This window comes from Peromyscus eremicus, chromosome 8a, assembly GCF_949786415.1.
Source record: "Peromyscus eremicus chromosome 8a, PerEre_H2_v1, whole genome shotgun sequence".
In the NCBI taxonomy this organism is placed as follows: domain Eukaryota; kingdom Metazoa; phylum Chordata; class Mammalia; order Rodentia; family Cricetidae; genus Peromyscus; species Peromyscus eremicus.
This window is the reverse complement of record NC_081423.1, coordinates 97,713,097-97,740,588: the sequence shown is the minus strand read 5'-3', so window position 1 is coordinate 97,740,588 and position 27,492 is coordinate 97,713,097. Positions and strand designations below refer to the sequence as shown.

The window sequence follows — 27,492 nt, the reverse complement described above, 5'->3', positions numbered from 1 at the left end:
TTCCTCAAGTTTCCCTCCTCTGTAAAACAGACATGCCTCCTGGGAAAGCACTCCCACAGTCTCACAGGGCTCCCCACACAGATGAGATTGAGCCCAGGACAGCTCTGCCCTTGTAGGGATACAGCAGTGGCCACTCACATCCAGCAGGGAAGAATCAGCTAGGGATAAACACTTCCACATGCCTACTGGGTGGCAACAGGAACCATGCCACCCCACCCCCTATGGAGGCAGAAGATAGGAGCCCCGTTTTACGTGAGAGGAGGCTGAGGGCCAGAAAGGTTAGGTGATGTGTCTAAGGCCATGCTTTTAGAGAGCAGCGGAGCAAGGCTCTCAGACCAGGCAGCTGACTGTCAAGTCCGGGAGGAGAGGGGAAGGAAGCTGATGTTGGCTCTGGTTTCTGTCTGCACCAACAGACTAGCCCCCTGAGCGTCCCAGGCCCGCAGCACTACCTATACGCTTTCACACCGGGAGTACCCACCTACTCATTTCCTCATGCCAGAGTCCACTGATCCAGGCCCTCATGCTACGGGTGTCTCCCAACACGATGTGTCTACACCCCTAACCTCAGGCTGGCTACTCACTGTCCCTCACGTAGGTATCAGCAAAGTAGAGGGTCCGGACGAAGCCAGTGAAAGAGTCCTCTGCAGAGCGGGCCTCGATCTTGCGCTGCACCGGGGCCAACTCCATGTTCTGCAGGCCTGTCCGTTCCGCCTTGGTGCTCACAGCCTGCGCCTGCAGGAAGTTGGGCTGGGACTGAGGGTGGGCTCTCGTCTCTGCTCCTCAGGCACTGACTTGCTCAATGCTAATCCTTCCAGGGAAGGGCTGGCCATAGCCAAGCCAACCACCTGACTGCTTGGGCCCAAGATGACTTTGTCCAACTAAGAGGTTCCCTGAGGAGAACTTGCCTGACTTCTCAGCATTTCATGGGTAGAAAGGGACAGAAAAATAAGACAATTGTGCTGGCTAATTTTACGTCAACTTGACACAAGTTAGAGTCATCTGAGAGGAGGGAACCCAGCTGAGAAAATGCCTCCGTAAGATTGGTCCCAGGCAAGCCTGTAGGACATTTTTTTTTAGATCTATTTATTATGTATACAGGGTTCTGTCTGCATGTATGCCTGCAGGCCAAAAGAGGGCACCAGATCTCATTACAGATGGTTGTAAGCCACCATGTGGTTGCTGGGAATTGAACTCAGGACCTCTGGAAGAGGAGCCGGTGCTCTTAACCTCTGAGCCATCTCTCCAGCCCTGGACATTTTCTTAATTAGTGATTGATGGGGGAGAGCCCAGCCCACTGTGGATGGCACCATCCCTGGGCTGGTGGTCCTGGATTCTATAAGAAAGTAGGCTGAGCAAGCCATGGGGAACAAGCCAGTAAGTAGAACCCCTCCACGGCCTCTGCATCAGCTCCTGCCTCCTGGTTCCTGCCCTGTTTGAGTTCCTGTCCTGACTTCCTTCAATGATGAACAGTGATGTGGAAGTGTAAGCCCAATAAACCCTTTCCTCCCCAAGTAGCTTTTGACTATGGTGTTTCATCACAGCAACAGTAACCCTGACTACAACAAGAATCATGAATATTTACTAGGACTTGTCTATAAGGTCAGCATCACAGCTGTGGCTCTTTGGATGTGGGGAAGCTGAGGCGTACCAGCAGCCACTTGGTTAGTGGGCAGGGAACCTACTTGCTCTGGATTCAGATCCTGTGCTTAGAGCCCGGGGAGAGAGCTGGGGTCCTGTAGATGGCTGCTCTGAGCCTTGGGCCTCACCTCTCCTGTGTAGCCACCCGGCCGCCGTTTATGGCCAGATACTCTGCTGCGGCGCATTCGACGGAAGGATTGACGTAGAGACTTCTTGAGGGACTTTACTCGAGACAGGGGGCCCTCCAAGGCCAGCTGGTCACTGGGGTGCAGTGTGCACCTTGAAAGAGGGGGATGTCAGGTCAGGCCATCAACACTACAGGGCCCCAAGGTCCTCACAACGTCCCAGTCCCAATCTCCAGCCCCACATGCCCCGCTCACTTGACAAAGACCTGCCGCCGCCGCTGATGATCAAAGAGGCCGAAGCCATGACTGGTGCCGAAGGCTACAAGCCGCCACTCCGAGTGCAGAGCCAAGGAGGTGACCACAGCTGGGGGCTGGCACTGTACCAGTACAAAGGGCTGGAAGCCTGGCTCAAAGCTCACGGGCCCTGGGCGGGCGGCCAGGCGCTCGTGCCCCTTCCAGCGGTAACCCTCCTGGTCCTGCAGCAGGTCAGCCTCCACCTGCTCCACAGCATGCTCTGCCGCCTCATCATTCAGCTCCAGCACCAGCACCTGGGGTGGGGGTGGAGTGGCAGAGGGTTCAGCAGGGCCCGGGCACCACAGCACGGCAAAGGCCTTAGAAACCAAGCTGAAGTCCTCTGCCTGACTCCAGCCCCAGTTCTCATTTCTGGAGGGGGAGCGTAAGTCACTTCTGGGGGCCACTCCCTAGGGGAACCAAGCATCCTGCACCTGCTGGGAAAAGCTGCAGGTGTGCTCCAGATGTTGCTGCCGGATAGGGGTTCCTGTTCCTGATGTGCAAAGTCACCCAACCACTGTGCCCTCAACCCCCACCCTGCCCAGCCTGCTACCTGCCCTGCCGTGCCCGCCACAGCCAGGTAGCCACTGTATTTACAGAGGAAAATCTTCTGGATGCCCAGCCGAGGATCATCACTGTAGGGATCAAAAGAGCCCACCTGCCAAGGGAGGGAGAGCCTGTGAGTGGTCATGGGCCTGTCCTAGCTTGGTTCCCCACACCCCTGGTTCCCAGGCTCCTGGCCTCACCTTGCGGAGTGGGGGCCACTCCTCCTCACCCTGGGTACTGAGGTTCTCGTTGAGGTCTGTGTCTGTGAGGAACACTCTCACGGTGCTGAGTTTGTATAGCAGCCGTAAGCAGACACCCGAGGCATCCCAGAACCGCACTGTGCCATCCTCATGCCTGCGGGCAGAGCCTGGTGAGGGCTATGTCAGCCAGGGTGCCTGGGGTCTGGAATGCACAACCCAGGGCTTTGTTCCTACCCACCATGTCCTCCTTGGCAAAGGGAAAAGTAGCCATTCAAGTCACCTACCCCGTGAGCAGCAGGTCCCTCTGGGGTGGAGGCGGGGCCAGGTTGGTGCCACCATCGATGGGCCACTCCTGGAAGAGATCAGGAAGTCCAATAGAACCTGGGCCCAAGTCAGGAGTGGGCGTGGGGCTGGGGCTGGACCCACCATGGTGGAGAAGGGCAAGTTCTGGCGGCTGCCCGCAGCAATGACGCGCTCCCATAGCTTCAGGGGGATGTTAGAGACGTGGTGGGAGCAGGTGATAGCAGAACAGTGCAGGGAGGCTAGGTAGGGCAGCTGCACGGGTGGCCAGCCCGCTGTCTGCAGGTCGATCACCACCAGCTCCTCCTCCGCTAGCACCACCAGGGCGTACGGGTCATCAAAGGCTGGAGAACAGGCAAACAGTCACGGTTAGCTTGAAGAGGCAGCCAGCCCCATCTGGCCCGCAGAAAGAGCTCCAGGCCAGGAGCTGGACCCATCAATCTATAGTGCTTGTCTTGTGGAAAATAAGAGCTACAAGCAGGCCAAGTGGTGGCGGCACGCGCCTTTAATCCCAACATTCAGGAGGCAGAGGCAGAGGCAGAGGCAGGTGGATCTCTGAGTTCGAGGCCAGCCTGGTCTACAGAGCGAGTTCCAGGACAGCCAGGGCTACACAGAGAAAAAAAGAGCTACAAGCAGAGGCGCCACAATCAAGGCCTCTCTGCATGGCTGCCCCAGTGACCAGCGCCCCCGAAAACCAAACAAACAAGAACTCAGTCAGGCATGGGAGCGGCTAGAAGTGCTGGCTGGGGCAATGCTAATGTTTGACCTTGACTGATGACCTGATCTGTCAAGGGAGGGATGGTAAGTGTTTTCTCTGCCACAGCACCTCAGTTTGCCCTGTAGGCCCAAAGCAGGGGCAGAAGGCAAGTCACCAAGTGTGTGTGTGTGTCCCCATAGAGTGGCCCCAGGCTTCAACCTGTGGACTGCCTCTCAAGGTAGACGTGAGAGGAGGGAGCAGCTCTAAGCAACAGATCGGGAGGAAGGAGGAGAGGCTGAGAAGGAGACACAGGCCTGCGGTCTCCCTGGTGAGGGAGGACCAGGGGTGACTGGAGCAGCCCCGGCTCCGACCCCTGCGGACCTCGGCTGGGGAAGTCATGGTCACTGGCAAAGGAGGCCTGCCCTCCTCTCCTTGACAGTTCCCAGGCCTCCTCCCTGTTTCTACACCAGCCCTTGCTGATCTTGTCAGTTCCCCTATTTATGAGGCTGACTCAGGGGTGGCCCCACACGGCCACCTACTACCCCACCCAGACCTCACTACAACTAAGCCAGGACCCTCTTGCCAAGTTGGACGGGCATAAATCCAGCAATGCGGATCTGCCCGAGTTGGGCCAAATCCCTTAAAGAGAGCTTGAGACAGGTAAGAGCTGTAGCCTGGCAAGGTGGCATTCCAGACTGGGTCTCCACCTGGGAGAATGGCAGGGAGGGAGAGAGCAGGATTCACAGGTGTCACTGGCCTTGGTGACACTAAGAAGGGGTCATAAGGCCAAGAGACCCGGAATGGCGGCAGATTTGGGAGCGTCTACCCAGCACCCATCCTCATTTTCTCAACTGCCCAGAACCCCGACTCCTGATGCTCGCCTACCAGCTGTAGGGTCGGCCTCTGTGAGGACAGTGAAGTCAATGACCCGGGAGGTGAAGTCGAAGGCTGTCTGCTGCCCGTTGTGGACCACTGAGATGCAGTGGCGGTCCCCGTAACTGGCACGTGGCATACCGCCCTGGAAGATGGTGAAGGGTAACCTGCAGGCACAGGAGAAAGGTGGGCTGAGGCTCTGTATAACTCCCGACAGCCACAAGCCGAGTTGGCAGCTGAGACCTGATGGAGCATACAGGGCAGTGGCCAGCCTTTGTGGCAGAGGCTGGGGGACCCCGGAGCCCGAAGGGAAGCCAGTCTCCAGGATGGCTGGAGGGGGCAGAGTAGATGCCCATCTCTTCCCAAGTGCAACAGTCTAGGAGAACTTGGGGTGAGGTGGGGCACCTGGGCTAGGAATCATCCCTAGTCTTCTACAGTGGCCTACTAAACTGTTCCCAGACCAGGCCTCACTATATACAGTTCCTCTGAGGAAACGGGGCTGTGGCCACAAGAGCACGGAACTCTGGCTGGTAGCATCTTCAGAGAAGGCTGAAGGAAGAGATGGGAATGGACTTTGCAAGAACTACCCACCGAGAGGTGGAATGATAAATCTGACAGCCTACCCTACCCGTGCTTCCCCGGGATGGAGACCCCAGAAGTCCTCCCTAGGCGCTGACTCCCCAGGCAGGAGCCCAGGGGTCTTTCCAGGGCAGCTGCACAAAGTGGGAAGGACAAGGAAGGCATCGGCACTCACCCTTGCCTGGTGGTAAGCCAGAAGATTTTGGTTATAGCCTTGCAAGGAAAGGGACCTAAAAGGAAAGGGGACAGCTTGAGTGGGTCTCCCACAAAGTTTAGATCCCTTACTCTAACCACGAGTGAACCTGTAATCAGGAGGCTTCCTCTATGCACTTTCCTGACAGCCACAGTGGGAACCAGAAAACCAGCTGTGTGGCTTTGGACCAAGCCCTGAACCTCTCGGGGCCCAGATTCTGCCTCTAGGAGCTGGGCAGCCTACCCCTGAGCCCAGGAAAGACAGAGGTGCTTCTCAGGCAGAAGCACTGACCGTAAGGTATGGAACTGCGCAGAGGATCTGGGTTCTGGATGTCACTGGACACGGGCCACTGGCAGTGGCTGCCGTCGGAGTGGCAGGTGACAATCAGGCAGCCATCCCTCTGCCAGCTGACATTCTCCAGTTGCTTTGGAGGAGAGGAAGAGATTAGGCAGTGATCAGGACAGCAGTCTACAAGGGGCCTGGGAGAGCCACTCTCCCAGCCACCACCTACCTGGCTGCTGAGGAAATGGTAAAGCACACGACTGCCCTGAAGGTCCCAGATGACAACAAGGCCTCGGCTGTAGCCGATGAGGATTTGGTTGGGGTCACGAGGGTGCTCCTGCAGAGCTTCCACCATCTCGAACACTCGCCGGTGGCGGGCCTCCTCCGGCAGCCTAGGCAAGGGAGTGAGTGCCATGAGCCCACGCAACAGTGGGTACCCCACATGCTAGCCTAGGAGGATGGTGGGGCCAGCCCCATCATCGTGAGGGTCGTGCAGAACAAGGCATGGTATTCATGTACTTAAAAACACACACACAAAAACTCAGGGGGCAGGTGTTCAAGATCAAGTGTATAGTAGTTGAAGCTAGTCTGGGTCACATGAGACTCAAATCTTCACAGATAGAATAAAAGTCTGCTGAGTGTGGTGGTGCATGTTTGTAATAAGCAGAGGCAGATGGATCTCTGTTAGTTCGAGACCACTGTGGTCTATTTAGCAGGTCTGGGACAGTCAGGGCTGCATAGAGAGACCCCCGTCTCAACCCACCCCACTAAAAAGATCATTTCTTATTGTTTTTAATTATGTATACATGTGTATGCATGTGTGTAGGGATGTGCACATGAGTGCTGGTGCCAATGGAGGCCTGAGGCAGCAGATCCCTTGGGAACTGGAGTTAAGGTGGTTGTGAGTCACCCAATGTGGGTGCTGGGAACTGAAGTCTGGTCCTCTGCAAGAGCAGGTGCTTAACCATGGAGCCATCTGTCTAGCCTCAAAGACATTTTTAATGAATACAAGTAACATTTACAGGGATTTAAGTTGTGGGACAATTAAATGGGCTTATTTTAAATATCTTTTTGAAATTCTATTTTATTAGAAGTATTTATTTTATGTGTATGAGTAGACCATGTATGTTCAGTATCCACAGAGGTCAGAAGAGGGTATCAGATCCCCTAGAACTGGAGTTATGGATGGTTGTGAGCCACCCTGTGGACGCTGGAAACTGAACCTGGGTCCTCTGCAAGAGCAGCCAGTACTCTTAACGATCTCTCCAGCCCCTTGCTTATTTTTTTTATTTATTTTATTTATAATGGGTGTGTGCATGATGTATGTTTGTGAATATGGGCATGCACAAACCATGGCATGCACATGTGTGGTCAGAAGACAATCTTTATATATATATATATTAATTAGTTATTTTTATTTTATGAGCATTGGTGATTTTGCCTTCATGTATGTCTGTGTGACGGTGTTGGATCCCCTGGAACTAGAGTCACAGACAGTTGTGAGCTGCTATGTGGGTACTAGGAATTGAACCCGGGTCCTCTGGAAGAGCAGTCAGTGCTCTTAACCGCTGAGCCATCTCTCCAGCCCTGGAAGGCAATCTTTTGAAGTCAGTTCTCTCCTACTTTTACCTGGGTCCCGGGGATCGAACAGAGGCCGTCAGGTTGGAGTGGCCAGTGTTAAACTTTACCTGCCAAGCCGTCATGATGGCCCTTTTGTGCTGCTGTTGTGCGTATGGTGTGTGTGTGCGTACGTGGTCATGTGTGTGTGACGTGTGGGGAGGATGCCCATGTGGAGGCCAGAAGTTGACATTGACGGTTTTCCTCAATCATTCTCCACCCAGTTTTTGAGACAGGATCTTATTGAACCTGGACTTTCTGGCTCGGCTACACAGGCTGGAAAGTGAGACCTCAGGACCCCCAGGTCCCCACATCTCCAGCTCTGTGGTTACACACGCACTACTACACCGAGTTTTGTTTTCCCTTTTTTTCGGGGGTGGAGTTTGAGACAGGGTTGCTCTGTGTAGTCCTGGCTGTCCTTGAACCCAGAGATCCGCCTGGCTCTGCCTCCTGAGTGCGTGGGCCATCACTGCCAGGCTGGCTAAGACCTTAGTAATGAACATAAACAATACCATCATAGGAATGAAAGCTGCTGGGCAATTAGATGGTTTCCAATCTTATGCCATTAAAAACAGCACCATGGGTGGGGCAGCTCAGCAGTAGAGCACTTTCCCAGCGTGCCTGAGGCCTTGGACTTGATCTCCAGTACATACCAACACACACACACACACACACACACACACACACACACACACACACCACTCTACAATGATAATAAAGAGCCTGTCTTTTGTAGTATCCACCTCTTCGGATGGAGACCTTGTTAAATGTGATATCACCAGATTTAAGGGGTGAACCACTGAAAAACCTGGGCACCATGGCTGGCACCTGTAATCCTAGCACTCAGGAAGTGGGGAGAGAAGATCTAGACACCATCCTTAGATATAGAACATGTTTGGGGCCAGCCTGGGCTATGTGAGGAGACCCCATATCTCAACTCTCCCCCCAAAATAAAAACTTATGTAAGTGTCTTGAGTAAAAGGTGAACACAGACTTAGAACGTAAGAGGGAGTCTCAGGCACTCTGGCTCTCCCTGATAGCCTCAGCCAGCTCACCATGGGGGAGAGCCAAGGCTGGCCCTGATGGGGCCGCTTGCACAGGAGTTGGTCCTCCTAATGTCCCGCCCATAGACCTGGCTTAGGCTAGGCACCAGACATCCCACCTGTCACCTCACAAACTGCTGTGCTCTGACCTCAGGCATGTTGCCCTAGTCTAGTCCTGCCCTGCCCTGTCAGGAGGGAAAGAACAGGGGTTGGAGTCAGAAGGTCCCCACCCCACACAGGAATCCTCCCTAGCCAGCACTGCCACCGCTGGACAGATGGGTCCTGCTTCATCCCCACGTGGAAACCAGGAGAGCCAGCTGTCTGTGTCCTGAGCCTGGTCGGGGCCTCTAGGGCTGAGTCCTGGCACACTGGCCACCTACCTTGGAAGTGTAGCATATTCCACGGTTGTCAGATTGGCCCAGCAAGCTCTTGTCTAACTCGATTGCCCTTCCAGAACCCTGTCCCCTCTGCATCCCCAGCACTGCTCTGAATTCCTCTCTGCTAGGTCCTGTTATCAAGCAGCAAGCCTCTGAAGTGTCTTTAACAGACTTCCAGGCTTCTCGGCCACAGCAGAGTGCCCCAAACCTCGGGTGTCAACTCAGCTCCCTCACTACACAGTCCTCAGGGCTTTGAGGTTCGTGGTCCCCCGTGCAAAGGACACTGGACTGAGGAGCTGCTGACACACCATTATTTTGGGCCTTACCTATTATTATTATTATTATTCTTTTATGTGTGGGTGTTTGGCTTTCATGTATGTTTGTGCACCACATGTATACAGTGCCCCCAGAGGCCAGAAAAGGCCAGTGTCAGATCCCCTGGGACTGGAGTTACATACAGACAAGGTTGTAAGTCACCATGTGGGCACTGGAGATGGAACCTGGGTCCTCTGGAAGATCATCCAGTGCTCTTAATTCCTGAGCCATTGCTTCAGCCCATTTTTTTTTTTTTTTTTTTTTTTTTGGTTTAGGTTTTTCGAGACAGGGTTTCTCTGTGTAGCTTTGCACCTTTCCTGGAACTCACTTGGTAGCCCAGGCTGGCCTCGAACTCACAGAGATCCGCCTGGCTCTGCCTCCCGAGTGCTGGGATTAAAGGCGTGCGCCACCACCGCCCGGCGCCCATTTTTTTTGGTTTGAGACAAGGTTTCTCTGTGTGCCCCTGGCTGGCCTGGAACTTGCTATGTGTAGACCAGGCTGGCCTTAAACTCAGAGATGTGCCTACCTCTGCCTCCTGAGTGCTGGGATTAAAGGCATGGGCCACCACACTCAGCCACTTCTCTCACCTTTAAATGATATGACAAAACTACTTCTAAGACCACCCCCTTTTCTCTGCTCTGATGTTAACAGACACAGGTTGACAGAGAATCAATTCCGGGGGGTGGGGGGTGGGTGGGCAGAAAGTTGAGGTTTTTTTCCAGGCCCCTTAGACTTCCTTGGATAGAAATGACAAATTGAGCCTTCTTGAGGCATGGGCCAGCTCACCATCGCAGCACGGCCTCTGAGCTGATGGTCCTGTCGTCCAGTGTGCGGAAGCCCGGAAGCTGCACCACAAATACACTGCCACTCTCGGTGCCCAGGTAGAGCAGTTCTCGGGAGGAGTGAGGTAGGATCTCAGTGACCTGCGTGGCGCTGGGGGCAGCCCTGCAACAGGGACAGCTGGTGATGAGCTGTCTGAGGTGTAGGCAGGTGGGACCCTAGGACTTCCCGGGGAAGGCCTTGTCTAGGGAAGACAGGCCCCTGAGGGCCTCCACGGGCTTTAGGGCATCCCCGACTGTAACGAATGATCAGTTGACATTCTGCCAAGACGGGAGACAGGTGGCAGAGCACATGAGCTGTGGGGCAAGAAAAAGACCTGGCACTCTGGTGCACAAAAGGGTGTGGGCATGGGAAGGGCACAGCCCATCCCAGTCTAGAAAGGGCACCTGAGCATGAGATTGGCAGTTAGGCATTGCCAATCATTAACAGGACTCTCAAGAGATGAGCCCACCCTAGAACTGGGGGAGAATAAGGTAAGGAGGGGGCCACCATGCCCTTACCCTGGGGCACCACGTAACGTGAAGCTCTCTTCTTCCTGCAGCTCTGACACCCCACCCTTGACCTTCAGGCTCCAGAGATGCAAGCTGTTGTCGTCCAGCAGAGTGACCAGCTGACACTGGGGAGAGTGGGGACGGAAGCTTGCTGGCTGAACAGAGCCAACGTTTTTCACGGCCTTGGCTTCCTGGGCAGGCCAGCCTGTGTGGACTTTTCAAGGAGGTCCAGGACCAAGCCCCTCTGTGGTTCTCAGGGTGGCCTCGAGCCTCCAGGGGGACAAAGGGAGGGAGCCCCAGTTGTTCATGAGCAGCAAACCCAGGGCCCACCCCACCCCCACCTTGCCATACTACCCCTCCCTTCCAGAAGATAGGAGGTTAAGAAGGCCCCTCCTCTCCAAGTCCCCTCCCTAAGCAGGTGCTCACCTGACCAGGCAGGAAGTGGATCTGCATCACAGCATTGTTCTCCTTGTGAAGCCCCATGAACTCTACCCCAGGGGCACCGTATCTAGAAGGCTCAGGAAAACCTCAGAAAGCTGGACACCAGCCCTCCCCCCAACTCTAGTGCTCTGTAGCCTGGGTGGCAAGGAGTGCGGCCAGGCAAGCGCCTGTGTGGCCATGTCCAGGGGCACAGGATGCGGGAGACGGCAGTGGACCTGCCCCAGGGGCACTCAGTCAGTGATCTGACCTTGGGGACGTTCCCCCAGCAGGACAGGTCAGGGGCAATTCCCCAGAAAGGTGAAGTCTTATCCTGGCAACAGTCATGCCTCCCCTCCCCCCTGCAACTTGAGCTGTAACAACAGGCCTATCACCTGTCACCTGGTGGCACCTGCAAGAACATGGGGCAGCCCGGCAGCCTTGCCCGGAGTCTTGGCACCAGGGACTAGTAACCAGGATGTGATCCTGCCTGGTAATGATTAACCAGCTGCAGGAAAGCTGGCCTAGAGCTGAACTACAGCAGGGCTCAGGGCCCCTGGCCTCCTGTGTATACACTAACCCCGCCCACCTGGTACCTGTACTCTCTCTCATGCTGGGTCAGAGTGGGGGGGGGGGGAGGAGGAGGGGGGATGGGGACAGGACGGACAACGACTTCGTGGGAGGAGGTGCCAGCTCAGCTACCCAAGGTGGGCTCCTGTCTCCCACCTCCCCTAGGACCCTTAGCAGAGGGTGTAGTCAGACACCAGGAGTGAGGGGCACTGTCTAGGACTAGCTCATCCCAGGCTAGCTGGAGGAGTTGTCCCAGGCTGGATTCACTTGTATTCCAGTCACCCACTGTGGTGGGCAAAAAACTGCACAACTAGGTAATGTCTAGTCACAGGTCAGGCAGGGCCCGTCTCTGCCAAGCAATGTCCATTCCCCTTTCAGGGATGTGTATGGCGGCCCAAGTACTGGCCCCACTGCCCACCTAAGGCCATTCTGCCTTCGCCTGTGGACACAGAGCTCAGGGCCAGTCTACTCCAGCCTTTTATAGAGAAAGGTAAACAATTAAAAATGTTAGCCGGGCAGTGGTGGTGCACACCTTTAATCCCAGCACTCGAGAGGCAGAGGCAGGCGGATCTCTGTGAGTTCGAGGCCAGCCTGGTCTACTGAGTGAGTTCCAGGAAAGGTGCAAAGCTACACAGAGAAACCCTGTCTCGAAAAACTAAAAAAAAAAAAAAAAGCACTGCCCACCTCCACTCACTACCGTCAGAGCAGGTTCCTGAGTGGATGGATGTCAGCTCCATTCTCAGGGACAAGATGGGTCACATGAAACTTGCTTTTAGCAGGGGCATAGAGTTGAGGGCAGAAAAGGAGTGGAGCCCAGGCTTTCCTAGAGGGGATGTGCCCCCTGTCTTTGAGATACTCTTTCATGAGTCCCATTGCCACTGTAGCCTGAGTGGCATATTGGGGGGGGCATCCTCCATAACTTATGGGCCACCTACTTACACAGTGATAGGGCACAGACTTCTTTGGGACCTCCTGCCTTTAGCCTACCCTCTAAGCCAGGTCTCTAGGCCCATACCCTTCCAAGGCAGAAGGAGTTAGGCCAAGCCTCCTCTGGGCAAGGTGCTAGCCACACAGGGCCCCACAAGTATTGCTCAAGTCCTGAAACCTCCAGCTAAGAGGGGAACCTGAGTAGTCAGAGAACAGAAAATATGCCCCCCAAAAGGACACATAGCTTACCATGCTAAGCTTCACTCTGCTTTTGGATCAACTGCCCAAGACTAAGCAGGGAAAGACAGACCCTCTCCAGATCTCACCTACCCCATGCCTCAGACCCCACCTTGGCCTCTCCCTGTGGCAGCAGGCACTGGAAAGGATACAGCTTGATGGCTCCAGAGCGGGTGCCAATGGCCAGGATGTGCAGCGAAGGGCTATAACCGAGGGCACTGGGCTGGTGTGGGAAGCCATGCTCCACCGTCTGCAATGAGAGCCATGTGGGAGGGGCCTGGGCTGCAGAGCCACAGCTCAATTGTCCCCCTAGAGTTGGGGCTGGGCTACAGAGCCACAGCTCAATCAGAAGGGCAGGAAAAGGGGCTCGGAGCTCTGCATCTGTTCAGCTCTTCCCAGACACATAATATTGGAGTTAACCCTGGACTCACTTATTTCTGTAGTACATATCCCTAGCCACATGGCCACTCCTGTAAGTTCAGTCTCTGATGACACCCAGGCCATCTGACACTCTCCAGGAACTTGTGCCCCTACCAAGAGCACTCTGGGTCCCACTCCAGCCTTCCTGAGAATCTGGGAGGTGCTGGAAGGTAGAAAGGGGTGAACTCATGGAAATAATAGTTCCTTAGTAAAGAAAATGTAAAAAAAGAAAAAACAAAATGTCACAGCTCCAGGCCCACCCTGTGGCTGGAGGACACCCCAGCATCCCTGCCAGGCTCTGGACTCCAAGATGCTTTGTCATAGTGTTTTCCTCAATCATCTTCCCAGACAGGAAACTTCTGGAGTATTGTTACAAGTCACATGCTTTTGTTCATTCCCTTTTCATTAAATGTTCTCTACATACATTTACTTATTATTTGTTCGTTTATTTATTTAGTGTGGCTATGTGGGCAGCTGGGTGGGTGCCCAAGGGTTATGGTGCATATTCAGAGGTCAGAAGACAACCCGTGGAAGTCCTTTCTTTCCTTCCATCTTGTGGGTCCTACGGATAAAACTCAAGTGGTCAGGCTTGGTGGCCTTTTCCTGTGTTTGCTGCATAAGGCTTGAAACCAGAATTCAATCCTTGGAACCCGCAGAAAGGCGGAAGGAGAAAATTGAGTAACAAAGTTGTCCTCTGAGCTGGGTGTGGTGGCATACGCCTTTGATCCCAGTGGGTGGATCTCTGAGTTTGAGGCCATCCTGGTCTACAAAGGGAATTCCAGAACAGACAGGGACAGAGAGAAATCTGTATCGAAAATAGACACACACACACACACACACACACACACACACACACACACACACACAGAGTTGTCCTCTGATCTCCACAAATGCACCCACATGTGAGCACATAACCATATAACTATATATGTGTATACACACACATATATAAATTTACATATATATGTAATTTTTTTTTTTTTTTTTTTGTGGGGAGAGACAAGGACTCTCTATTTTATGTAGCTGTGGTTGCCCTGGAACTCACTATGTAGACCAGGCTGGCCAGAGATCCACCTGCCTCTGCCTCCCTAATTCTGGGATTAAAGGGGTGTGCCACTACACATGGTTATACATAGTTTTTGAAAAATCCACAGAGATGTGACTGGACCATATTGCACCAACACTCCCACACGTGTTCATGCACAGGCATAGCTTTTCAGGCTGTTTATCTGCATGAAATCTCCCAATGGTTAAAAGCTTTAAAATGGACAGGAAACGTCTGGAGAATATTCCTGAGGGGTTGCTGCCTCACTCTAGGGTTTCTGCAGTGTGAGCCACATTGGTGATCACGTCCTTGCCTGAAGCTCTGGATGTCTGTGAAGGAACTACAGATTGAAAGGTGTGAATGTAAAGACACCAGACACAAGGACAAAGAGTTCCTTGGGAGACCTGGGGCTCTGCTTCTCAAGCAGCTACCTACCCCAAGGGGCACAGATTCTGGCGAACTGAGAGCCAAGCACAGTAATGGCAACAAGTCGCCGCATAGCTTCTGAGCCAAATCAGCGTCTGTGGTGTGGAGAAGGGTGCGGAGGCGGCCTCCCCAGCTCTCTGAGCGGCTGGCTTTCCTGAGCAGCCCTATCAGACCTCCAAGCAGGACAGAGATAAGCTCTGGTGACAGCAGGCACCAGATCAGCGCAAACTCAAGGGCTGCCCCTCCCCACAGTCCAGCCCAGTGGCTCCTTGGGGGATCCCTGCGGCTGAATGGGTGGGTGGATGGGGCAGGAACACAGTCTGCCTTGTAAAGGGCTGTACCTGGATGGTCAGCCAGGAATGCAGGAACCCAGAGGGGACCCAGTCAGAGGCCCCCAGCCAGCCCCAGTCCCCATTCAGCTATGTGAAAAATGCGGAGCCTGGAAAAGCCTTGAGTAGATAGCCGAGTGTCTGGAATGCAAACATTTCCCAGAAAAAGGAGAGCAGAGACCTCACACAGGTTGGTTGTGTGAGTGGGACAAGCTCTTGCAGGGCTCGGCTGGGCCGGGGCTGATCTCAGGTGGCTGAAGCTTGGAGAAGTCAGAGGCCTGGAGAAGGTTCCAGAAACTAGCGTTTTCCCCATGACCACCAGCAGCGGCAGCAGCTTAGGCCAAAGCCTTTGGAATGTGGAATTTGGAGGACTGTGGGGGTGGGGAATGCCCTCAGGAGCTTGAGGCCCAATAGGAGGCCCCGCACCTTGAGCTGCCCCAGATAGTAGCCATGAAGCAAATGTGCCCCTTGCTCACTGGCAGTGTGGCAGCTGCTAAACTTTAAAGTTTCCTTTATTTCAATCAATTTAACATATGAACGGGCATTCAAACTGCGTAGTAGGTCACACCGCAATCCCAGCACTCAGGGGAAGTGAAGGCAGGAGAGTCCAAAGTTTGCCTTTAATCCCATCTCTGTGAGTTCGAGGCCAGCCTGGTATACACAGCGAGATATCCAGGACAGGCACCAAAACACGGAAACCCTGTCTCGAAAAACAAAAAAAACAACAACAAAAAAAATGAGTTGATGGGATAACATGTAGCCTCAGAATCCAACACAAAGCTGCAGATCTGTTTTCCTTTGACTTTATTTCCCTGATGATAAGAATACAAAATAATCTAGGACGGTGTGTGGGTCCAGTAAGAATATAATAGGAACAGCCTGACAGTGGTGGTACACGCCTTTAATCCCAGCACTCAGGAGGCAGAGGCAGGTGGATCTCTGTGCGTTCCAGGCCAGCCAGAGCTGTTACACAGAGAAACCTTGTCTTAAAAAACAAAAAACAGCAACAACAACAAAAAAAACCAAAGCCCTTTTGGGCTGGAGAGATGGCTCAGCAGGTTAAGAGCATTGGCTGCTCTTCTAGAAGACCCAGGTTCAGTTCACAGCACCCGAATTGCAGCTTATAGCTGTCTGTAACTCCAGTTTCAGGCAATCTGACATCTTCACACAGACACATATGCAGGCAAAACACAAATACACATGAAATAAAAATAAATTATCTCTTTAAAAAGAATATAATAGGAGTCATGTATATAATTTAAAATTTCTGCTGTTAAATAATCATATTAATTTAGATAATAATTTTATTTAATATGCCCAAAATATACCCTGTAACTTACTATGTAGACCAGGCTGGCCTCGAACTCACAGAGATCCACCTGCCTCTGCCTCCTGAGTGCTGGAATTAAAGGTGTGCACCACCACCACTGCCCAGCTATTTGTATGAGTGGTTGCTTGTGTGTGTGTGTGTGTGTGTGTGTGTGTGTGTGTGTGTATGCATGTGTGTCTGTGTACCTTGTGCATGTACTGTCCCTGGAACTGGAGTTAGAGACAGTTGTGAGCTGCCACGTGGGTTCTTGGAATTGAACCTAGGTACTCTGCAAGAGCACCTACGCATCCCTCCAACCCCCATTTTGTTTGATTCTAAGTCTAAATTCTGGTATATTTTGCACTTCTTAACATGTCTCAGTTGTAAGATAAACTACTTGAAAATGCCTGGCTCTAGCCTTTAATCCCAGCATGCAGGTGGATCTTGATGAGTTCAAGGCCAGCCTCGTCTGCAAGAGTGAGTTCCAAAAACAGCCAGGCTGCACAGAGAAACCCTGTCTTAAGGAAAAAGAGAGAGAGAGAGAGAGAGAGAGAGAGAGAGAGAGAGAGAGAGACAGAGAGAGAGAGAGAGGTTGGCCCGCAGAGCCCTGTTCTGCCTTTTTGGAATTCAGGTTATTTCAGCAAAGGCACTTGAAATGTTTCCCTGTGGTGAAACTGAATGTACATTCTTTCTTTTCCTGTTATTTTATTTTATTTTATTTTATTTTAGACAAGGTTTCATGTAGCCCAGGCTGGCCTGGAATTTACTGTATAACCGAGGCTGCCCTTGGACTCCTAAGGCAGGAACACACAGAGATCCACCTGCCTCTGCCTCCTGAGTGCTGGGATTAAAGGCGTGTACCACCACTGTCAGGCTGTTCCTATTATATTCTTACTGGACCCACACACCGTCCTAGATTATTTTGTATTCTTATCATCAGGGAAATAAAGTCAAAGGAAAACAGATCTGCAGCTTTGTGTTGGATTCTGAGGCTACATGTTATCCCATCAACTCATTTTTTTTTTTTTTTTTTTTTTTTGGTTTTTCGAGACAGGGTTTCCGTGTTTTGGTGCCTGTCCTGGATATCTCGCTGTGTATACCAGGCTGGCCTCGAACTCACAGAGATCCGCCTGGCTCTGCCTCCCAAGTGCTGGGATTGAAGGTGTGCGCCACCACCCGGCTATCCCATCAACTCTTAAGCATTTCTCCTACAGTCTTGCTCGAATCCTTCCTGCTGCAAAGGTTGGGCATCCTCCTCCGTCATCCATACTCACTCCTCACTTCCTTTGGAGTCTGGTGGACACATGACCACTCCTCCCTGATGTCCTTTCCCTGTTCTCCCAAAGGTCAGTCTAGAACAGGTGTCCATCAGGCTCACTAAGCCTCACTGGGATTATACCCATGATGCCCTGAGCAAGGTGTCCTTGGACTGAACATGAGACATCTTGGGAATACAGTGAGAGTGTGTGTGTGTGTGTGTGTGTGTGTGTGTGTGTGTGGTTTGCTCACCCAGTGTGAGAGCAACTGTCCCCAGGCTGGCTGGCTGCTAGGGTCCTGCAGTATCCCCCAGGGCATCTTGTCCAGCTGACAGCACTGAGGGGCCAAGGCTCCCTCAAAAGCAAAATAAGGGGCATAAACTCCACAGGACTGTCCCAGGACAGGGCCCAAGTGAGTAGCAACTCCCAGGCCCGAGCGCAGGGAACCCCATTAGGAGGAGTGTGTGGAGGGTTCAACAGCCCTAGTTGGGACAGGGAAGAAGGATGTGGTTTTGCCAGGAAGGCTGACAGAGCCAAGAGAAGAAAAAGGGAGGCACTAGAAAGCCAGGGTGTGTCCTAGGGAAACCAGGTAAGGGGAGGAACCCATCCCTTCCCATCCAACACTCTTTTTAACCTTTCAAGCTTTGGATTCCCCGAATCAACTTCTATATGAATGGTAACTGCCAAGCCTTGTTTAGGTCCCTGGAAGGTGAGTGTAGATGGTCTTTCTCAGAGGAGACGCCCACAGGGTACCAGAGCACATGGGCAGCAGGGACAGCCTCAGGGAGACTGCAAGTGTGAGATTCCCAGACCCCAGAGAACTCCAGCTCAGGATCAAACTAGGAGGTGGACCACAGCTTGGCAGCTCCCCCCTCATCTCCCCAACCCCTGTCCTGTCCTGATACTTGGGCTCAGGTGACCTCTGCCAAGGGAGATGAGAACAATGAGCTCTTTTGCTGCGGAGCAGGGAAAGGGGAGCGAAGACAAGAGCCGCCAGACTGTAACATTAGCCCAAGTCAGATTGTAAGAGGCTGGTGGCCTTCAGCCTGCAGTCAGCTGGGGAGAACTCTCCTCTAACACAAGGCCTTGGGGAACCTGTAGTGTCTGTCAGGGGCTGAGAAGAAAGTCCCAGGAGGCTGCTCAGGGCCACAGGAGGAGGGGGCACATCCACCCGGCTGGCTGGGTGGCTCTGCCAGATACTGGGTGTGGTAAGCTCAGATTCCTGGCCCAAGCAGCTTGGCCCTCCCTGTGTGGCTGTCACCTGACACTGGAGCCCAGGTAGGCAAAAGCCACAACTAAATGACCTGGCACCTGGCACTGGCTGGGCCATGGGTTAGGAAGACGCTGTTTATTCAGGGGGCTGGAGGTGGAGTAGCAGGAAGGGTCTGGGTGGGGCCTCTGCTGCAGCCCAGGGCGGGCACCTAGGGCCAGGTCTGTTCACACGTGCTTGTGGCTATTCTACCGTGTATGCCTGGGCTTCACCAGAGGATCAGGCCGGCCCCAAGCAATGTTGAAGGAGGTGAGTTTCACTTTGACTAGAAAGTTTCCCTTAGCCAGTCTTCTGTGGCCTATACAGCACCTCGGTTGTCTTACTGGGTTTGAGGACCCACCACAAGCGCTAAACGGCAGGGAAAGAAACTGAGACTCCAAGGGTGAAGTCACCTCAAGCCACCCAGCCAGGAAGCAGATGGGACAAGACCTTGATCATCCCCGGCAGATGTCCTCGGGGATATGCTTAGGCTGGCAATCCCTGGAGATCTCAGTTTCCTCGCCTGGGGAGTGGGGACAATACCCATCGGTGAGTCCTTGTGAGAATGAGGTCATGACAAGGCAAACCCTGGTACATGATGCTGCCCATAAGAAGCAATTAAACGTGGGGCTGGAGAGACGGCTCAGCAGTTAAAAGCACTTACTGTTCTTGCAGAGGACACAGAACCAGTTCCCAGCACCCACATGACGGGGCACAACCATACCTAACTCCAGTTCCAGGAGAGGTGTGCCCTCCTCTGATTCTGGAGGTTCCAGGCGCCTGTGTGGTGCCCATACATACATGCAGGCAAAACACACATACACATGGGAAAAAAGATCTAAAACTCACTCAGTACACCAGCCTCCATGAGGGTGCTGTAAGCAATGTCCAGCAGCAATGTCCACTTCATGGAAGAGGAAACCGAGAAACAGTCTAAACGACTCTCCACAGTCACACAGTGAGAGCTGAACCAGAGCCACGGCCCAGCCAGACTGTTTGGCTCCAAACCCCTACCCCAACCACTGTAACACCCAACCCTGATGCCTGGCACCCAGCTCTTGAACTAGACTGGGTCCCCTGGCACCCAGCCCCTTCTCTGGTTATGGTCACAACTCCTGCCCAAGTACAGGGAGCCCTTAAGGCCCTAGGGCAATGTCTCTGCTTCCTGTGAGGCATCTTACTGACACTGGTGTGAAGGACACTGGTGGGATGAGGCTGGAGGGAAAGGCCCCGAACTGGCTTAGAAGCTGGTATCTGTAAGCTTTTGGAGGTCAAGCTTGTGATGATGCCACTGTTCCATTGCTGTTACTAACTCCACAACACAGTGCCTGATAGCCTGGCCTTCAGGACGGAGCTCTCAGAAGTGGTGACCACAGTTCCTGGGTAGACACTCTCCAGGGGCAGACCCTAACCTAACACGTGAAGAATTTCTGTGTCTAGTCTACACAAGCAGCCCACGTGCCACTTAAGGCCCAGCTTGGGACATCAGTCTCCTGGACCTCCCTCACCTGAGTGTCCCCAGCCACACCTGTGCAGATCCAGGCCACATGTTTCTGTGGCCATTAGCCATGCACGCATGTGTACAGTCCTTCAGAGAATGCTGGATCTCTTTAGTTCTCACCCATCCTATGGGCTAGCTTCTAAAATCATATCCATTCTAGAGATGTGTTGCCCGCCATGGCCACACAATGAGTGGATGGGGCCAGCCGGTGCTAGAGTCTATATTCACCGTTGGACCAGATGCTCTTCATGATGAGAGGTCACTGCTTTCCCTTCTATCCTAATCAAAATGGTCAGAGTGACCAGGCATGGTGGGGTATACCATGAGCCTTTAATCTCAGTATTTGGGAGGCAGAGGCAGGCAGATCTCCGAGTTCAAGGCCACCTGGTCTACATAGCAAGCTCCAGACTAGCCAGGGCTACATAATGAGACCCTATCTAAAAAAAAAAAAAAGTCCAGGTAGAACACTTCTCTAAATGGACCCCTTACCACTCCTGGCAGAGACCCCACAGTCTTTTATCTGCCTTCCCACATTGCATCTATCACCAAGTCTCAGAAACCAGGATCCCCCAAATGAATAACTTCCTATCCTAGCCATTCTCAACTAAGAACAACTGTAACCTCCAGGTGAAAACTGACAATGTCTGGAGACATTTTGTATTGTCACATCTGGGCAGAGGCATGAGACTGGCATCTAGTCAGAGCCAGGGTGCTGATAACTGCAGTGCCCAGGACAGTCCTCTCAGCACATCTTATAGACCAGGTCTTGGTCTACACACAGAAGTAGGTCAGGGTTGAATAGTAGGGGGTTGAGGATGAAGGAGTTCCAGGCCACTCCCACACCCCATGAGGCCCGGGGATAGATAGGCCACACCATTTGGGGACCACCAATGGGGCATACTAGAGGTAGGGGTAAGACTGCTTCACCCCAGCCCCACCCCAGCCTCACCCATAGTACAGAGGAACTTGAGGCCTGGGTTTATCCCTTTGCTGAGCCAGTCTGTCTGGTTTCTGCTGGAACTGGCCACCTTCTCCTAGTGACAGATGCTAACATCACCAAGGACAATGGTGGCACTGGGGGTCACTCGGGCCAACTGACTAATTGTAAGACTCACACCCAGCACCCAGGAGTGGAGTAAGGGTGTCACCCTGTTCCCAACATCTGTACCAGATGATGGCCTGTGGCTTAAAAGCCAGCCAGTGAAAGAAGCATTTCCTAGGGAGGCCTGATTCTAGAGGCAGGCGTCATGAAAAACTCCAAGGTGATACCTCCCACAGGGCTAGCAAACAGGAGGTGCCTGGACCCCTGCAGGCAACTTTCCAGACACAGATCTAGGAGGCCCAGGCCAACAAACAAGACACAGCAGCTAAGTTTCCTGGGCCACTGTGCTAACCCCAAAGCTAGTCTACTCTTAGTGACGTCTGTATACAAGCCCACTGCATAGGTAGACATGCTCCCAGTTCCTAAGTGGCAAAGGTGTCTTTCAACCTGGGTGAGTCGACTTCTACACTCCCCAAGTGAACAGATAAAACACCACAGAAAGGAGGGGTCTCCACTTAATGGTTCCTTTCAGGGTGAGGGGATCCCAAACCAACAACAAAAGGCATGTTTCCTGGCTGGAGGGGCAGCTCAGTGGAGGGCTTGCTTACTATGAAGGTCCGGCCTCAATCCTCAGTACCATTTAAAAAAAAGGTCAGAATTCCACCTATAGACATGTCCTGGAGGTTCAGATCCCCAGGGCAGAGGATGGCTGACCCCGACCTACAATCTCTTAGGACATAGATCAAAGCAGAGAGAGAAGGCTAATTACCCCCAAGCAGCTCTAGATTGCTGGGTGGCAGGAGCTAGGTGCTAATGAGCCATGCCACAGTCTTCTTTATGGGCCTGTACAGGCCTTCCGAGGCCCAGTCTCCTTGAGCAGGACAGCAGAGCTCCTGGCCTTTCAGATGTCAACTCTGGCCCCCTCCTTCAGATGCTAGTCCCCAGGCTAGAGCCTGTGTCCAGCCTGCAGGGAAAGCTTCTTTTTCCTTTGGGGCGGTATCAGTAGGAAGAGACCAGCATGGTCCTCAGCCCCAGGGGCCGAAGCATCATAAGGATGTTATTATACCAGGACTCAGTGTGCTTTCATCTTTTCTGTCCCTCAGCCTCCCCTGCAGCCTGTGGCAGAGCAGGAAGGGCTGACGGTTTTATGTCCATTATAGGTAGAAAGACAGAGACCTGATGGAGTAACTTATAGCCAGGGAGAGACCTGGGACGAGGAATTCCAAACCAAGGCCAAATGCTGTTCCTAAATAGTGGAACACACCTTTTTGTGACACACACCTTTTTGATGCCAGTGCTCAGAGACAGAGGCAGAGGCAGGTGGATCTCTGGGGGTTCCAGGTCAGTCAGAGCTATACAGTGAGACCGTCTCACAAACAAAAGAACAATCTATCTCTTCCTAGGAAAGCTGTCTACTCCTCCTCTAAGATTGCCGTGGGGCCTTTCAGGCAGTGTCAGGCGTGGGCCTTCATCACTCCTAGCCCTTGCCCCTGGGGAGGAACCCAGAGCAGGGTCTCACCTGTTCTCCCTCACCCCTTACCTTGTTAAACTGGAACAGATCCCGCTTTAGCCTTTCCCGGGCAGGGTCGTGTCCGGTTCTCAGGAACCGCCTCATCTTGCCTAGTTTGCAGCCCCACCAGAGACCTGCAGAAAACAAAGGTGCCCTTGAGCCCAGACTCAGGATCACCCAGGCCACAGCTGCCCAGACCCACAGCTGCCCAGACTCAGGATCACCCAGGCCCACAGCTGCCCAGACTCAGGATCACCCAGGCCCACAGCTGCCCAGACTCAGGATCACCCAGTCCCACAGCTGCCCAGGCCCACAGCTGCCCAGGCCCAGGATCACCCAGTCCCACAGCTGCCCAGGCCCAGGATCACCCATGCCACAGCTGCCTAGGCCCAGGATCACCCAGGCCCACAGCTGCCCAGACTCAGGATCACCCAGGCCCACAGCTGCTCAGACTCAGGATCACCCAGGCCACAGCTGCCCAGGCCCAGGATCACCCAGTCCCACAGCTGCCCAGGCCCAGGATCACCCAGTCCCACAGCTGCCCAGGCCCACAGCTGCCCAGGCCCAGGATCACCCAGTCCCACAGCTGCCCAGGCCCAGGATCACCCATGCCACAGCTGCCTAGGCCCAGATCACCCAGGCCCAGAGCCATCCCTGCCAGGCAGTCTCCAACTGCTCTTCCCAAATCCAGCTTCACCTGTAATTTCCCGTGCTCCCTCCACTGTGTGGGCCCAGAACAGGAAGTCAGCGAGATCCTGGTTCCTGGAGGCCTGGGCCTGTCCCTCCCTGGCTGATGCTCTAATGCCACCAGATACCATAATGACAGCAGGAGAAGCTGGGGAAGGAAGCCATTTAGCCTGGCTTTATAGGAACAAGGAGGGCCAGCAGGCCCTAAGGTTAATTAGCTTAATTGTTAACCTGTTTTCTGAAAAACCGTAAAATTCCAGAAAGAGAAATTTCACAAGCTTCCCTCAGAGCAGTTGGTTGGTGGAAGCAAGGCTGTCCTGTGGAACTCCTTGATCAGAGCCCCTTGGGGACAAACTAGGGAGGGACCTGGGGCAGTTTCAATGACCACCCAGGTGGGTGGGCCAGCCCTTCAGGGAGCCTATCAAAGGACTCCCCTTTAGCCTAGCCAGGAGCGCTAGGGATCCAGGCCTGGCTCCACCAGGTTGCTGGGGGCTCCGGGTTGGTCCTAGCTTCATCTCACTGCTGGTCCCCAGTCCCAGCTCCCTGAGCTTCGACTGGGGACCTAGAAACATGGTGGCACATGTGTGTAACCTGAGCAACTGGGAAGCCAGTGAGGGGTACAAAGTGAGACCCTATTTCCTGTCACCCACTAAAGAGGCTCCCTTTCCCAGGGGCTGCCGTGGAGCCCAAATCAAGCGAAGACACCTGTACCTAATAAAGAAACCATATCAAGGCCCCAAACCGCCCACCTACCATAGGAAGCGCTCCCAGCCCAAGGGGAAACTATTTTTGTCTCCTTGGGGGAGGGGACATGAGTGGCTGTGACTTCCAGCTTCCAGTAGTGCAGCCTCCTGCTGACCAGGGGACACTAAGGCCTGTCCCTAGGAACACAGGGGCTCAGGCCCATTACAGAACCGGCTTCCTCCATTCCACTCTAGATTAGTTAAGAAAACAAACACAGCCAGCACCCTTCAGCGAGGAGCTCACTGCGGGTAGGGACAGACTGAGAGACGGGCCAGCAACATGTGCTAAGTGCTCACACTGGAGCAGAGTGGGACTCCAGCCTCAACTGGGGGTCGTGTGTGTGTGTGTGTGTGTGTGTGTGTGTGTGTGTGTGTGTGTGTGTGTGTGTGCTTCCTATCTAAGTCGAGGCTTGAAGGACATCCTGAAGCTGGGGGCAGGGGGCAGGGGTGGATACTGTCCAGTGGTGGAGTACTTGTCTGTCGAACAAGGTCCTTGATCCTCAGCTCTGTAATCAATCAAATGGCCAGGACTTTCCTGATGAAAGGACCCTGTGGATTTAAGACTGGGGGTCCTAGTTGCTGGAGGCAACTCCCCACTGCCTCCAGGGGACAAGACAGTGTATGTGTGGGTGGGTAACTAGGGCTTGCCACACTGGGAGGGGTCACATCACATTCAGGTTGTGAAATAAAGGCAGTAGCCACATCCCCTGCAAATGATCAACAGGACAGGTCATTCCCAAAGCAAACGCCAGGGACCCGTCCCCAGGGAACTGTCACCCTCAGGGGACAACCAAAGGCCATTATTTGCAGTGGGGGATGGGGTGGAGATTAGAGATTCCACATTTTAGGGAAGCCAAACCACGGCAAAGCCTCCCACTCTGGGGGATGGGGGTGGCCGGAGGCTGGTAAAGTCTGGGCGCCCACTTCATCTAATGCCCCACAAGTCAGAGAACAAGCACAGGGCATCAAAGGACTGGGGGCTCCCGGGGCTGGAAGTGAAAACAGGCCCCAGACTAGAGCCGCCCCTGCCTCTGAACAGACAGCTGAGCTGGCTAGCTGAACATTCCAGCCGTGGGGGAGGGTGGTGCAAGCTCGTAAATCAGCAGCTCCAGCTCCTGGGGTGCAGGCCCTCCTCTCCCCAGTCGGGGTCACTGGGTCAGAAGGCACAGGAAGCTGGGAGTGACTCCCTGGGAGGGACAGAGAGCAACAGACTCCAGGGAAGGGACAAGAAGAGACAGGGGCCCTTTGTGCTAAGGACCCCCACAGGAGCTCAAAGGTGGAAGGTGGCAGGAGAGAGGAGAGATCCCTCTTGGTCAGGAGGGCAGAACACTCAGTGCCGGCCGGCCGGCCGGCCACCAACCCAAGCGCCCCTCTGAGCACTTGCTGTTTACCAGGCACGGGTCCAGACGCCCCTGAATGTACCTGTTGATATGTTTTAATTATTTTTGTTCGGGTTGTCTCTGCTCACTGTAGAAACATCGAGTCACAGAGGGAAACTCCTCCAGATAACCTCAGTAATATGTGGGTGCAGGTCCGGACCACCTCTGCCTCTGCTGTCTGTGATCACCGGGTAAACACTACACATCAACTCAGGCGGAAGTCACCTTAGAGGGTAAACGGAACAACTACCTGACAGAGGAAGGCAGGCCACAGACTGAGCAACTCACCCAAGGTCACCACTGCATAGGAAGCGGCAGGACAGCTCTGACCCCGGAATGGAAGGGCTTATAAAGGAGGGGATGAAGGATGCTATTACAGGAGTGCGGATGCCTAATTATATGCCTGCAGTTAAAAGGCAGGGGCACGCGCAGGTACTCCCACAGGCCGGGAGCTCAAAGCCAACCAAGCAGTTTGGAACCGGATGCCTGGCCACTGCTTTCAGAGCCGGTAAGAACTAAACCAGCAGGACTCAGCGACCTTGGAGGGGACTTGCCGCTCATTCTCCAGGACCCCACTGGCCATGGGAAATACAAGAGGGACCTAGGAGCTGGGACTGAGGTGGAGGCAGGAAAATATGCCACCCCTTTTTAGAGGAGGAGGACAGGGTTAGGCCTGGCTAGACTCAGGTCAGGAAGCCCCAACCCCACCCACCCCTAGGCCACTTACCCCAGATAAGCAAGTTCTCTGGAGAAGCCTAGGAAGTCAGGCAGAGGCTGTGGAGTCTGATATGGGGCAGATCCTGCCTGCCTAGCCTAGTCCTGGGAAACAGGGAGGCAAAAGAAGAATAAGGGTGCATACCTACAGCCCCCACGCCCGGTGACCCCTGAGGCAGACAAGCTATGAGGGGGGCCTCTGGAAGGAAAGACAGTAGAGCCAAATACTGAGTTCTTGGTACAGTGTTGGCATCCAGCAAGGCCTGTGCTGGGACCGAGGATGCTCCAGTGATGTCGGGTGGGGAGGGAGGTGCAGAGCAGCTGCTTAAGAACCCGAAACCAGTCAACAGAATGAGTTTGGGTAGTCCAGGGCTATGGAGAAACAAAGGGAGACACTGAGGTCAAGGGCCCAGGGGTCGTGGGTGGGAAGGCCTCACTGAGTGTCTTTGGTCGGTGTGGATGCAGTCACTGTACTCTGCCGGGACACTATCGTGGATGCCCCCACACAACCCTCACTGCTCAAATAAACGCCCCTTCCCTTCTCAGTCTGAAACTGTACCCTTCCTGCCCTTCCCTCCTGGCTTTTCTCCTCAGACCTTGGCCCACTGGAGATACTGAAGCATTGACTGATTAATCCTGTTGACGACCTGGGGAAGCAGCATCCTTGTATTGACTCAGCAATGTGACCCACTGTTTCCACTGTTGAATCCCGCTGGCGGCCCATAGCAAACATTCATTACCTGCTGGCTGACTGAAAGACCCGGAGGAGGTAATGCCCCTACTCAGGACCTCAGTGGCAGGAAGTACTGGCCACATAGGTCTGGAGCAGGGCTAAGGGTCAGGCAGGTGGAAGAAGTGTAGTGCCTCAGGCCAGGACAAGGAGCGCATTCCAGGAGCAGTAGGGCAAGTCTAGGCTGAGATCACAGAGAGACCTGCATAGCACAGCAGACGCTGCTCCTCCGGAAAGATGAAAAGGACAGCCAGAGGCAGGGCCTCAGGGAAGTCATCTGTCCCACCACACCACACCACACCACACCACATGCCCTCTTCTTTTAGGCCTTTTTTTTTTTTTTTTTTTTTTTGGTTTTTCGAGACAGGGTTTCTCTGTTTAGTCCTTGCTGTCCTGGAACTCACTCTGTAGACCAGGCTGGCCTCGAACTCAAGAGATCCACCTGCCTCTGCCTCCCAAGAGCTGGGATTAAAGGAGTGCACCACCACCCCCAGCCTCTCTGGCCCTTGACTGGTTGCTCTGCCTCCTGAGTCCCCATCCATCCACTGCTTTGTCTGAAATACCTTCCTGCTTCTTTTTAGCAGCAGGATTCAA

General features: G+C 53.7%; 1 protein-coding gene across 1 annotated transcript in view; it reads right to left on the bottom strand.

Annotated features, from left to right (window-relative positions):
• The window catches only part of Llgl2 (LLGL scribble cell polarity complex component 2), a 37,685-nt gene that overhangs the window by 2,968 nt on the left and 7,225 nt on the right, over window positions 1-27,492 (bottom strand). The window contains 16 exon segments of the mRNA XM_059272123.1: window positions 582-753; window positions 1,683-1,917; window positions 2,019-2,311; window positions 2,608-2,712; window positions 2,801-2,954; window positions 3,085-3,152; window positions 3,227-3,444; window positions 4,683-4,837; window positions 5,425-5,479; window positions 5,734-5,866; window positions 5,954-6,116; window positions 9,863-10,021; window positions 10,417-10,532; window positions 10,834-10,915; window positions 12,711-12,808; window positions 22,676-22,779. Of these exon segments, the coding sequence (XP_059128106.1) occupies window positions 582-753; window positions 1,683-1,917; window positions 2,019-2,311; window positions 2,608-2,712; window positions 2,801-2,954; window positions 3,085-3,152; window positions 3,227-3,444; window positions 4,683-4,837; window positions 5,425-5,479; window positions 5,734-5,866; window positions 5,954-6,116; window positions 9,863-10,021; window positions 10,417-10,532; window positions 10,834-10,915; window positions 12,711-12,808; window positions 22,676-22,750 (2,281 nt within the window). The 5' untranslated portion in view covers window positions 22,751-22,779.